The 13,922-nt window shown below is 32.8% G+C and overlaps 1 protein-coding gene across 1 annotated transcript; it reads left to right on the top strand.

Moving 5' to 3' along the window:
* The first annotated feature begins 8,245 nt into the window (after positions 1 to 8,245).
* On the top strand, positions 8,246 to 11,699 carry LOC109221039 (thaumatin-like protein 1b). Its single transcript, XM_019385499.1, has 3 exons — positions 8,246 to 8,449; positions 8,785 to 9,478; positions 11,033 to 11,699. Exons 1-3 carry the CDS (start codon positions 8,383 to 8,385, stop codon positions 11,259 to 11,261), a joined length of 990 nt encoding a protein of 329 aa, XP_019241044.1. The 5' UTR covers positions 8,246 to 8,382; the 3' UTR covers positions 11,262 to 11,699.
* The last annotated feature ends 2,223 nt before the right edge of the window (positions 11,700 to 13,922 follow it).

The following is a 13,922-nucleotide window of genomic DNA, read 5'->3' as shown; positions in this document are numbered from 1 at the left end:
GAATAGCTTTACTGGCTTACTGCTAATTAAGCTGCTCTCTTAAAAGTACCTTTTATTTCCAAGATAAGAAGATAGGAATTTTAAGATAAGTACAGCTACTGATTGCTTTTTAGAAAGTAATAGTCAAATATATTGTATATTATGACATATAAAAACTCAACGTAGTAGTATCGACAGCAGTGAGTTTGGAAAATTTACATTTAACATATTTTAATTGATTATATATATATATATATATAACCATTGCTTTTATTATTGCTTTTCTGCCTTAACAAAGCAGGTTCCATAGGAACCTTAAAAATTCAAAAATAGGTGGAGATAAGGTGGCAAACAGGTGGGTCGGTTCGGATATGGGTTGGATCGAAAACGTGTAATGCAAAACGGATAAATTATCCAACTCGACCCATATTCAATACAGATAAAAAACGAGTTAACCGGCGGATAATATGGATATCCATATTATCCATGATATCTTCAATATGATCACTTTTGGGAGAATTTTTAATCCCCAAACTTGAGAAACTTATAATTTGAGGCTTTACAAATATAAACATTAAACCCATTAGTTATCCATTTAAAAAATAAATAATATAGTTCTTATCCATATTTAACCCGTTTTTAAAAAATTCATTATCGAACTTATTTTTTAATGAATAATATAGGTGGATAATTGTTTTCTTTTAACCATTTTGCCGCCACCTCGGGAGATAAGCAAATTCTTTAGCACGTGGGAAACATAACCTCGTTAATTATATTTCATAGCACTGTAAGAGTCAAAAACCTCGTCCTTCTTAGCCGCCACAGTTATTCCTACTGTTACCAAAAATGACTTGAAGACATATTTAGTTGTAGTTGACCACGTTTTGAAAATTCATCAATAAAATCAAACATGTTTGAACAATCTCCCGCAATTTCTGGGATCATTATCTTGTATAATTCTAGTCGACTGTTTTTATGTTTTGTAGGTGTGAATATTTGGGGAAAAGAAAAACAGTTTATATCAAATTATATTCGTTGTTGCTGGTTTAGTCAAACACAAGAAAGTTTTGCTCGATAGTGTTAATTGGGGGATAGGTGGACAAAGTCGGATCTAGAATTTAGACTTTATGAGTTCAGTTTTTAAGATTTTTAGCATTAATTTCATAATATGTTTAAAGTTACGGATGCACATCTATTATTTATTCCAATTTTAATGAAATTTTCTATATAAATTTATGCTCCACTTTAAAAGTACGGGTATCGCATGAACTCATTACCATATGATGGATTCGCCCATGTCGGTGGACCTTTGTTGCTCAATAAATTCAAGAACATATATGTTTTTAACCATTAATAATGTAATATGAATTTTTATATTAGTTTGTAACTCTTAAAGTTAAACTGTTTAGTTGTGGTAGACATATTACGTGCAAGTAAGTATTTTCATGGGTGAATAGTGGAAAGAAACAAAGAAAAATGATTTTTTTTTTTTTTTTTGGGTAGAATTTGAGCTTTAAATAGTGATCGATGTAGGGTGAAATAAGTCATTACTCCAATCTCATTATGATCAAATTAAACTCGTTTACTCCTTTAAATTAATTAATTTTCTTTTAATTCCAATGTTCAGTAGGAGAATTGAACAAGCGTGCACTATAGTTTTATTGGATTGGTCAAAGTAGTTGTAGCTAAAAAGCTAATGGAGTCCTGTTATAAGGATAGAGCAGATGAACAAATAATGTGTTACATAGGATAATATTAAGTAATACTTATGAAAGCAAAATTAGATTTGTCTAATTAAACTGCCTCCTTGGCTTTTAATAAAATAAAATAAAAACGAAACAACTGGCGTTACAAGTTGATGAGCCACCCAAATATTTTGGAAGAAAATAAAGATAACTAATGGAGCTTCCTAAAAGTGTAAACACAGCACTTAAAACAGACTTTTTCAAGATTCAGTCGCCTAATTAAAGCCCAAATCCAACAAACTTAGCATAAGTAGATAAGAAAGAGTCTTGATGATTTCCATGAAATTGCTTAAATGGACACTCTAATTACATCATATTAACATTTTAAGACATACATACTTGGTGATTGCCTTCCACAATTGAGGGGACGCAAAGCCGAACACATAATTTGAAATTTATGGGTTCTGAACTTGTCACGTACATGGCAGAATTTGAAATTTATGGGTTCCGAACTGGTCACCGAACCATAGTTCGTCTTAGTTATTGGGTTCATAATTATATATTTATATATATATATATATTTAATTAATTTTTTAATGCTTACATAGAATCTAATCAAAAGTTATTAGCATTCCTTCTCCCTCTCCTTCCCCTTCCCCTCCCTAATGTAATAAAAATAAAAATATAAAATTCCCCCCCAAAAAAGGAAGAATTACACAAAAATACAGTCCACCTACATACATTGCAGCAGAATAACCCAGTTACAACTTTGCAAATCTGTAGCCCAATAACAATAGGCCAACGTTTGAAAAATAAGCATTTTTTTCTTTCTTTTTTTATTCTGCAGATCTTCAAGCACGAAAATTCGGTGATTTTTTTATTCTTCTTCCCCAAGTTTGTATATATTCCTATTCCAGCTACAAAAAAGATTCAAATTCATGTATAATGCAACTTGAAAACCTTAAGTTTTCTTCTTTTCCAAGTTCCAAATAGCATAAATAAAAAATAAAATCGAAAAAAATTATTGCACGTTCATGATTTTGCAAATAAATCAACAAGAAAAGTCGATTTATAGATTGAACATATAAATTTTAATTTTAGATTTAACTACACATGTGCATTACATGTATAATGATGTATAACTTTGTATAAACTTGTATATACAATTTCTAATAATGTATATCAGAAAAAAAGACAAAGAAGAAGAAAAGAAGAAAGTGTCAAACATCCATGGATGCCTACTATACACGTACAATGTATATACACACTTAAACATTAAAAATATATTTAATTTATACAACATTGTACGCATATATACATACTTATACATATTTATACAATATTGTATAAGTTTGTATAAACACTACCTATACAAGTTTACACCAGAAAACACCTTCTGTCCATCACCACATTACAGTTTTCGGTGGTTGCTGGTGTTAAATTTTTCCGGCGAGGTTTTGGCATTCAAATCTGGGCTTCACCAGTAGCAAAGGATGAAACAAAAACTAAGAGAAATAAGAAAATATGAGGCGAGGTCGCCGAAGATGCTCTTTTAGGCAAGATCTGATAGTTTTAGGCCAGATCTGATAGTTTTGGACTGATATGCCAAATTTTATTCTGGTTCCTTAACCTCTTTTTGTCAATTAACTCAAAAATCGAAATCTAATTGACATAACATGCGAGGATTATCACGAGTGTGTACAAAAAAAATCTGTAATTTTAGGGAGAAGGAAGAGAGAGGCGAGTGAAGAGAGATTGAGTACGCTGGGAAAGAAAAAAAGAAAAAAATCCTAGAAGTATGTCTTTAATAATGGGCTAAAGACTGAAAAGTTTCTTTCAAGATATATACAATCTGGGCCAAACCGGGTAAAGCCTTCAAACCTGGGCCATTTTTAGTTGGGTTGCTGTGCCAAGTGATTAAAAGCGTAACTCTTTAAAAAAAAAAGGGATTTTTTCCTAACTATACCATATATGAAACCTTATTACCCTAAATGTGCATAGTTTGTTAATTACCCGCCCAGTCCACACTTTTACTACAATTTATATACCATTCGACTATTAGGCATTAAAAGGGCAGAATATTCCCTAAAAAACGCGCTAAAATTAAGGAGAGAATCTTGGTGTTAATTGATTTTACATTAAATTTAATTTTTAAAAAGGGAAAGGAGATTTCTCATCTGCGTAAGTTTCTCCAGATCAGATTTGATTAGTAGGCAAAGCCATTGGAATTTTTTTCGTAATTAAAAAAAAAAAAAACTAAAAGCTTCAACAAACTGAAATCAAATCTGTTCTTCATCTTTTTTTCTCAATACACAAATCAAAAAAACAATAAAATATAGAACAATACCTCAGCAACAACACTCAATCGTGTCCAAAATCCTAATCATGCTACAATTGAATGGGAAAAATCTGATCATAAAAAATGGGTCTCATCTCTGTATTTTTTGAGAAGAAGAAAGAATGGAGAAGAGGAAGTCTAATTTTATGTTAATATCTACAAAATTCCTACATTTATCTACAAATAACTACAAATGAGTTTTAGTATTGTATAAAGCTGTATTGTTTTTAAGGGTATCTACAAAAGTACTACATTTATACTACAATTAAACTACGATCTATGTTGAAAAAAAATGTTGACTACAAAATCTTATATTCATCTACAAAAAAAACTACAAATAAACTACAAATCAGTTTTAGTATTGTATAAAGCTGCATTGTTTTTAAGGGTATCTACAAAATTACTACATTTATACTACAATTAAACTACGATCTATGTTGAAAAAAAATGTTGACTACAAAATTTTCTCTTGACCTACAAAATTTCTTCAAAAAAATTACAAATAAACTACAAATCAGTTTAAGTATTGTATAAAGCTGCATTGTTTTTAAGGGTATCTACAAAATTACTACATTTATACTACAATTAAACTACGATCTATGTTGAAAAAAAATGTTGACTACAAAATTTTCTCTTGACCTACAAAATTTCTTCAAAAAAATTACAAATAAACTACAAATCAGTTTAAGTATTGTATAAAGCTGTATTGTTTTTAAGAGTATCTACAAAATTACTATATTTATACTACAATTAAACTACAATTTATACTACAAAAGGTTTCCTATGTGGCATAGGAATGTAAAAATCCCCCAAAAAAATAGGGTTTCAAGAATAGGCAATTCATGAAGTGATCTCCATACAAAATGTCATAGCTCGAAAGAAATTCAGATATCAAAAAGTGAGAATCTCGCCGCCGCCATTTGTTGCTTGATTTCTATCTGTGTTTGAAATTTCTAACTCTCTGCCATTATTATTTTCAGTGGGAATTCAAGCGGTTCGATCAAAGAATTTAATATTTTCTTGTGAATCTGAAAATATGATATTCTTTGATTCTTAATAACAATTGAGAGGCGGTGGGCAGTTGGGGATGATCAACGAGAGGAAGCATAGGAGCATCGTGAGTTTTATGTGTGTTGTGAACAGTTGAAATGAAAGGAAAGAGAAAGTGGGAAGATACAGTCCTATAATTATGCCTAATATAAATGAACCCTTAATTATATCCCTAATTTGAATTATGGTATAAAAATGATAATTTGGTATGCTGAAATGTAATTAATTAAAACCTTAAATATTGAGGATAATAAGGTTTCATATATGGTATAGGAAGGTAAAAATCCCAAAAAAAAAAAACATGTTTTGAATATTAACAGAAGCATTAAAACAAGATGGACCCTATTAAATATCCTGCATGCAATTGTTATAGTTGAAAATGAAGTGACAAAAGGCCAAATCCATTACGCTATAGTGACTAATGTCTTGATATTTGTATTCACTTTTTTATCCCAACTCCCAAGATATTTTTTAGTTCCAGCCTCCATTTAGCTGCCTCTCAAGATTTTTCTTTCCTTTTCCCAGTCGTCTTTTTTATCTTTTTGTGTTTTCCTTTTGGAAGAATCGGATTTCTTTTCCTTTTGTTTGTGACCAAGAAAAGTTTAATTTGCACTAAAGATCTACGTGAATGTTATTTTCGTTGTGAAAAAAGGCACAAGGCATGCATATATATATATATATATATATATATGCCTCTAATTTATCTTATCAATGTTATCATGACTTGTGTGTACGTGACAACCCCTACAACCGCAAAAAATACTGCTCGTGACGCTACAATTAGATGAGTCCAATATTTTATTTTTGGTTTCTTGCTCTCTTTTTTCTTTCTTCTTTTTTTTTATTAACAGATATTTTCAGGTTTTGAGCAGCGTTTTAAAAGGCGTTTTCGGGGCAAGTTCTGGAGCGAGGCGCACCAAAAATGTCCCGAGACGATGGTATAGGACGAAAGTCTCAAAAGGAGTACGCCCAATAATTGGGGTGCATGCCCGGCGTTCGGGACGCATGCCCGGGAGTTTGAGGCGCGGTTTTTTTTTAGTGAAACGTAAGCCCCATAGAACTTTTTGAAATTAAAATAAAATTTGTTAAATAAGACCTTCATATAATACCCAAATTCTTAAAAGTCAGTTTGGTAATTACTCAAATGTATTAAAATGGAACTGAAATGATTAAATTTAAAAGTCTAGACCTTTTTTATTGATTGAAGCCCTAATTCATGGTCTTTCCCAATTCTTTATCTTTTCTGCTAGTCTGCTAGTATCTCCCAAAAGCAACGCATATTCAATTTTTTTTTTTACAAATACAAAGATAATTCCATTCTTCTTCATAGCAGCAAGTTCAAAGTTCAAATTACAGGTCAGTCATCATTTTTGTTCTTTCATGTAGAAAATTTTATTCTTTTATATATTTTATAAAATATTAAAAATTAAATAACTATGGGGCTTACGCGTCGTGACGCGGGGCTTACGCCTCACTGAGGCATATGTAAAACGACTCGCCTTACGCCCACGCCTTTAAAGAGAAAATTGCAATTTTTTGAAGAAACCCGCTGTCTTTCTTTATGATAGAGTAAGAGTACTGCGAAAATGAAGATCTGAGATAACTTTGTCTGTACGTAGTAACTTCAAAAATTAGCGTAAAACCCAAAAAGAAAAAAGGAAAGCCTAAATTATGGATGTAAGTTAAGGTTTTTGTTTCCATTTCTTTCTATAGCTTGCTCTCTCAAGATTGTCATCATAGTACTATTAATCGTATTCGTCTTTTGAAATTAGATAGTCCAATACTTTAAGATAAAGATAGAATCATTTTTACTAATTATTGGATGAGCGTGTAAACTATATCTATTTTTAATATATTTATTTTAAGTGAAGTGAGATATAAATTGTTAGAAAATTGACCTTTGACATAACTCAACCACAAAATTAGTTAAATACTGTGATTAATTCCTCGAGATCATATATAAAAATAAATATCACCCATTCTCTCAACCTTGGATAAACTTAGGGATTTGTACGAAATGCAAAAGGGTACGTAGTTCCGTGTACAAAAATATCGTGCACTGAACTATATTAACTTGATCGTTGTTCCGAAGCTCAAGAAAAAAAAGATGTTGAACATGAAGACATAAAACAACTAAAACAGTTAAAGAAGAGAACGTGTATTTTCTATTTCTGTATATACTTTCTCCGAGCCACAATAATTGACCAATTTGCTTTGGGCACACTCAGAGGCGGATCCAGAATTTTAAGTTTATGGGTTTTTAGACAAATCTTAAGTTAATATAAAATAATAACTGGATTAACGAATTGGGTTCCAAGCTAAATATTCTTATATATTTAATGAAATTTTCAATACAAATACAGGATATGGACAAAAGTTATTGGGTTCACGGGAATCCGTATCTAACACACTGGATCTGCCCCTTGGCACACCATTAAGGAAGTACTAAATTCCAGACGAAAATAGTTAGTGTGACTAAACTACCCTTCATTAAATGTTGCAGCATAGTTATAGTAGCACTTACTTCTCTTCTCAAATGAGGAGTAAATGACTTTTTAGGGATACGTACATAAGGATAATTTTGAGAAAATAAATTGAATTTTTTTTTGATTGTATAAATAAATATTTATTTTGGATCAAAATAAAAAAATAAATTGATCGTTTATGATGGACCGGAGGGAGTAAGATGTCAAAACAGCAAAAATAAAAAGGTAAAAAAGAATTAAAAGCATTTAATACCAAAAAGTAAGATTGCAATTTGGACTATATCTTAGGTTAGATACTTACCTACTGCCTTCATAAAAACTTTACTGCTACTCATGTTATTTCTCACTAGTGCAACTGCATTGAATTGCTGATCTAAAAATAAAGTAAAAATACCCGCCGGCTTTTACTAGAGCTTCTTCACTGGGCCTCACCAGTGGCGGAGCCAATATCTTCACGAAGGGGTTTAAAAAAAAAATTATAATTAGTGGGAATTAAATCTATGACCTTAAGAAGATTTTAAACCCCCTTGATCACTAAGCAAATTGTGTTAAGGGGATTTAAAATTTAATATATAGAGGCAAAAATAAATTTTATCTTATATATATATAGTGTAAATTTTTGGCGAAGGTTCGGCCTAAATCCGCCCCTGGCCCCACCTCTTCTTTAACGTTACACTTCCTCCTCGTTTTCCTATAAATGTTTCTGCATCTTCTTCTTACCAGAAACCCCCCACCTCCTCACATTTCTCATTTTTTGAGAGGAAGAAGAAGAAGAAGAAGGCGGCTTGGGATTTTGATTTTCCAGCTCCCTTAATATTCCCACCTTCTTCGAATTAAACCTCCAATGGCGCAACTGAAACTACTCTGTTTCTTTGCTCTGTTTTTAACGGTTACACATCTCTTTATCACAGGTAATAAACTCCGAAACAAAGATAAGACACTAAAAGATTAAATATGATTGATTTTTATGCATAAAATCTCTGATTAAAAGCTTTCATTTTTGGTTTTTGGGTAGTAGGAAATACAAGTGAAACTCTCTCTCTCTCTGTTCGCTCTGTTTTTAACTCTTACACATCACTTCATAAAAGAAGCTAAAATTCAGAAACAAAGAGTTACACCAAAAGAGGAAAATAACATTGAATTTTATGCTTAAAAGTTTTGATTTTTATGTAAAAGAGCTTTCAATTTTTATTAAATAATGCTTAAAGATTTGATTTTTTTTTTCTCTTATTTTTTTTTTGGTTAGGTGTACAGTCATCTGCAACATTTACAATGGTAAACAAATGCCAGCAAACAATATGGCCTGGATTATTATCCAACGCTGGAATTGCTCCACTTTCAACCACTGGTTTTGTTCTACAAAAAGGTGAATCGAAGACTATTAATGTACCCTCTTCCTGGGGTGGTCGATTTTGGGCTCGTACACACTGTACAGAAGATTCCACCGGAAAATTCACCTGCGCCACCGGCGATTGTGGCTCCGGTAAGCTAGAATGCAACGGCGGTAACGCTGCTCCTCCGGCTACACTAGCGGAATTCACCCTCGACGGCTCCGGCGGGATGGATTTCTTCGACGTGAGTCTCGTCGATGGGTACAACTTACCAATGCTTGTGGTACCACAAGGTGGTTCGGGTAACAACTGTACAAGCACAGGATGCGTGGTGGATTTGAACGGCGCGTGTCCGTCTGAGCTGAAAGTGACGAGCGTGGGAGGCGAGAACGTCGCGTGTAAGAGCGCGTGTGAAGCTTTCCGGCAAGATGAATACTGTTGCGCCGGCGCGTATAATAGTCCCAGCATCTGTAAACCGTCGTCGTATTCGATGTTGTTTAAGAAAGCTTGTCCGAGTGCATACAGTTTTGCTTACGATGATAAGACGAGTACTTTCACTTGTACCGGCGCTAATTATCTCATCACCTTCTGTCCATCTCCTAACACCAGGTAAATTTACTTATTCCTCCTTTTGTATAATTATTTTCTAAACTTAAAATGAAAAAATGGTTTTTTTTTTAAATGTCAGTAATTATCTAGTACTATGCAATAACAACTTCAGGCAAATTGAGGTCTATGAAAGTATGTTATTTCATTTTAGCTCATTATTATTATATATTTTAAAGAACCTTTAAAAATTGACAAGTTTTGCGCGGTAGGTTAGTGTTTTGTAATTTTTTTTCTTTATCTAAGTTTGGAATTGATAATGTGAACAAATTAGGTAGATTACGTAAATTGGTAAAAAGAAAAAGATATGCTATTTCTTTAATGTTAAACTAGGAGTAATAATTTTGGGATGTAATTTAGCTAGCGTTCGGCCATAGATCCCAAATTTGTTTTGAAAAATCTGATTTGGGTGAGGTTTGGTTTGAATATGAAAATGTGGGTGGATATACGTTTTTAAAATATATTTTTCAATTTTATTTTGGAAACATGTATATAATAAGTTTTGGAATTTTGGTCCAAAATTAGCAGTTGGGGTGATTTTGAGATTTGGGGTTTGAGATTTAGGATTTTACCGAAATATGGACAAAATTTATGGCCGAACATGAATTTTGAAAATAAATTTCAAATTTATTTTAATAAAATTCATGGTTGGTAGTTTTACTTTTTGGAGTGAGGGAACAAATTGGGATTGGGAATGAGGCATGTCAAATAGAACGTTAGGACGTTACTATCGATGAAAAGACGGAAAATCTTGACATATCTGTATGACATTGGCAGGGGTATGTGGTGGTCGATAGGGGTATTTTAGTACTTTGAATATAACTAAGTCAGCTTCGGGAATGGGAAAATATCAATCTCAACGGTTTAGAGCTCTTCTCTGAACCCAAGGCTCTTAATTTTGTCCTCTTATTCAAGTAGACTACTAGCCCACGCAAAATACAAATGTAGCCAATTAGCGTTATCCAATCCGTTCACTTTTAGTTGTACTCTCTTAACAAAATTATATTTGTTGCGTATAATAATAATAGTATTTTTAAAAGTCGTGAGAAATGATAGTGTAGTTAAAGATAAAAGTAAAGTAAGAAAAAAATATTGTCTTTCTCTTTTAGTATAGTAAATAAATAAAAATAAAAAATATATTTTTAATATAATTAAGAAGTAAAAGTGAACGGACGAAGTAGTTTTCTGTGAATCCTGTTCTATTTTCAGTAACTAAATATTCACATTACTAAATGACAAAAAATTCTGACGGTCCTTTAGAATTTTGACTTAGTAATTGCGTAATAATTATTGTTGTTGAGTGAGTGTTGATGTAACGAGCTTCATTCTAAACTACAATATATACCAACAAATTTGGTGTAGTTCTATAAATAATAAATTCGGTATAATTCTATGAGTAAGATATGGAGAAGATTATATGCAGGCCTGACATGACCTAGAGCTTCATTCTAAATGATCTTATATGATTATCTATAAAAGTTAGAAATTTATATGACGGACTTCAATTTACATGAATCTGAATTACTGCTAATTACGTTTTTCTAAATTATATTGCAGCCAAAAGTCATCATCGACCGGTGGGCAAAATCAAAATGAAGAACCTGAAGATAATAACCAAAGCAACAACAATGTACCATCTACGATAAACGGCTCTATGGTGTACGATGGTGCATGGGATGTCAGCAGTGCATCTTCAACCACGTGCATGCACGTGCTTAGGTCACCGGCCATGGCCGGTTCCATCGCCTTCTTGACTGGCATCTGGCAATTGCGTCACCTCTTCTAACTTTTTGCTCTGACTTTCTGCTGACAACCCAATATTAGGCGGAGGCCCATCTTGTTTTGTCGGTATTTGGGGGTGTTATCACGTGGGGACCCACTTGCGTGGCCTACGTGACGTGGCGCTGAGTCACCTCGAAAAGACTTACGTGGCAAATACAGAGGGACAACACCTACACACTTTCTTATTGGAGAAAAGAGAGGTAGCTCCAGCCACAAGTTTAAACACAGAATATATTTGGAGGGGTTATTTAATTTTCCTTTTCAGAATCATTTTTTACTGTTTACTTGTTTTAGTTAGAATTAAGATTGGGATTAGGAGTTAGAGGGGGAGATTCATTTGTTAGGTAGGTTTAGACATGATTGTATAATATACTATTATTATTAGTAACTACTGCTGTTGGTGGAAATTATACACTTAGAATGGATTAGTAATTTATTACGACATCTTTTCATCAATTTGTTTGTCTCTTTTTCTTTTGCATTGAGCGATAAGCGAGGCTAAATTATGATTAAATATTATGCCTACGAAAGAGCCAAAAGAAATGAAAAGAACATGGAGTGGAAAATTTAAATAAAAGGAAAAGTTTCTTGAAGAAAATAAAATAAACTAAAAGGAATGGCGTCAAAGGCGTGGGTGTTGATGCTTGCTTTTCATTGAAGGGAACATTATTGAGAGCGTATAATATAATCATAAGGTTTCTAAATTTGAATTTTAATAATCTTTTTTTTATTGTTGTTCAATTGAGACCTCAATACTACCCGATTTATTATATCAAAAACCAATGTAATAGCGTAGAATATCACGAGTCATATGCCAATTATATACGTAAGGACAATCAAATATATGAGGGTTAAATAAAGTTGGAATGTGTGGTTTGACCTTTTATTGATGTAATATCCCAGCTATATTTGTTTGACATATTCATTTCTGTCTTCCATTTTGGTTGGAAGATGCATGGCAAGGTGCTGATCAGTCTTCCTTAATCTCCATAATTGAGCCACTATCGTTTTGTCCTATTAATTTGGTTTTAGTTGAGAATTATGGTAACATATAGTAGTAATCTTTTTCAGAAAAGAAGTACAGTACAAAATGCATTATTAGGCATTAACACGTAGCTGGATCTGCAAATCAAATATAAAAGTGTCTTTGTCATACTTTAATTATTATAGAACGTGCAAGCCGACTAATAATGTCCAACGGGGTCCTAGCTATTAAGGCATTATATGTTTGCAGACTTGCAGTAAATTATACACACATTCTGTCAGAGAAGTGCAGTTTACTACAAACTTAGACTTGAAATTCTTAAATTCACCTTTGCTACGTAAGAATTTAGTGCTATGTATATCGAAAGCTAAAGTTTATTTCTCTTTGTATGTTAGAATAGGCCCGGTGGGAATAGGCTAATGTTAGACCCATTATATTGGGCCATATGTTATACTTTATCCGGGTAGCCCAGTTTAGAGTATTATAGAGTATTAAGTTCCGGATCATATAAATATATTTGGGCCCAATCTTCAATTGTATAGAACATTTTATATTTTCTCTTCTGATATAGAAAGTATCTCGAAGTTTCCTCTCAAGCCAAACATGAACCCTAAATTTCATTCTTCCGATTTCACATGATTTCTACATGTTTACATGGTATCAGAGCGTAGATTCTGGTGAATCTCTCTCCCTGCTTTCGATCGATCCTACCCTTGATGATTTTAGTCGACATTTTCCAATCGCGATAGTGATTTTTGCATCTGCGATTTTTTAGGGTTTCTTCCAAATTCAGAGTGTTTCTTCTGATTTATATCTACTGAGGCTATTTGTGGTTTGGTTCTGAGAAGCAAAACACTAATTTTGGAGGATTTCGTGGATTATTCTCAAATTAGGGGTTTTCCGTCCAGCTGGGTTTCCTTGGAGCTTCGGTTGGTAAATATGTGGTCAATTTTGAAGGTTGTTCTCTTTTCGCTTGCAAAAGAGGGGAGTAATCTTGTTCATTCTCACAAATCTGCTTGCATGCCTATTGTTTTCTGTTGATTTTCATTCACTTGCTTTAAAAATGTCAAACGAGACTTATGTACCTTCTACTCCTATACCTACTCATGTACTTTCTAATATCTATCGTGAGCCTCATGTTTCTCGCACTATATTTCACAAGGATGACTGTACTCACCCTTGCTATCCTCTGTATGTTTATCCATCAGATATGTTAGGAACTTCTCTTGTTTCTACTCCTTTTGATGGAAGTGGTTATGGTAGTTGAGAAAGAATGTCCTAGTTGCCTTGTCGATTAGGAACAAACTTAATTTTATCAATGGAAATTTTGTGATACCTCTAGATGGTTATCCTCTTGTCAGACAATGTCGTAATGATTTGGTTGTCTCCTGGTTGACAAATTCTTTGTCTAAGAAAATATCTCGTAGTATAAAGTATTCTGAATATGCTAAAGATATAGGGTCAGAATTGGAAGAGAGATATGGAAAGGCAGTTGGTGCTAGGGTATTTGAACTTAAAAAGGAATTAGCTCACATTTTCCAGGGTTTCTTAGACATAGCATCTTATTTTAACAAAATTAAGCAATTGTGGGATGAGATAGCATCTTATTGAGTGAGGGTTTGTACTTATATGCAAATTAGGAGCGAAATATTAATGATGAAGCCTCTCCCTTCTATTGGA

Source organism: Nicotiana attenuata, unplaced genomic scaffold, assembly GCF_001879085.1.
Source record: "Nicotiana attenuata strain UT unplaced genomic scaffold, NIATTr2, whole genome shotgun sequence".
Lineage (NCBI taxonomy): Eukaryota > Viridiplantae > Streptophyta > Magnoliopsida > Solanales > Solanaceae > Nicotiana > Nicotiana attenuata.
This window is presented reverse-complemented; position numbering and strand designations above follow the sequence as displayed.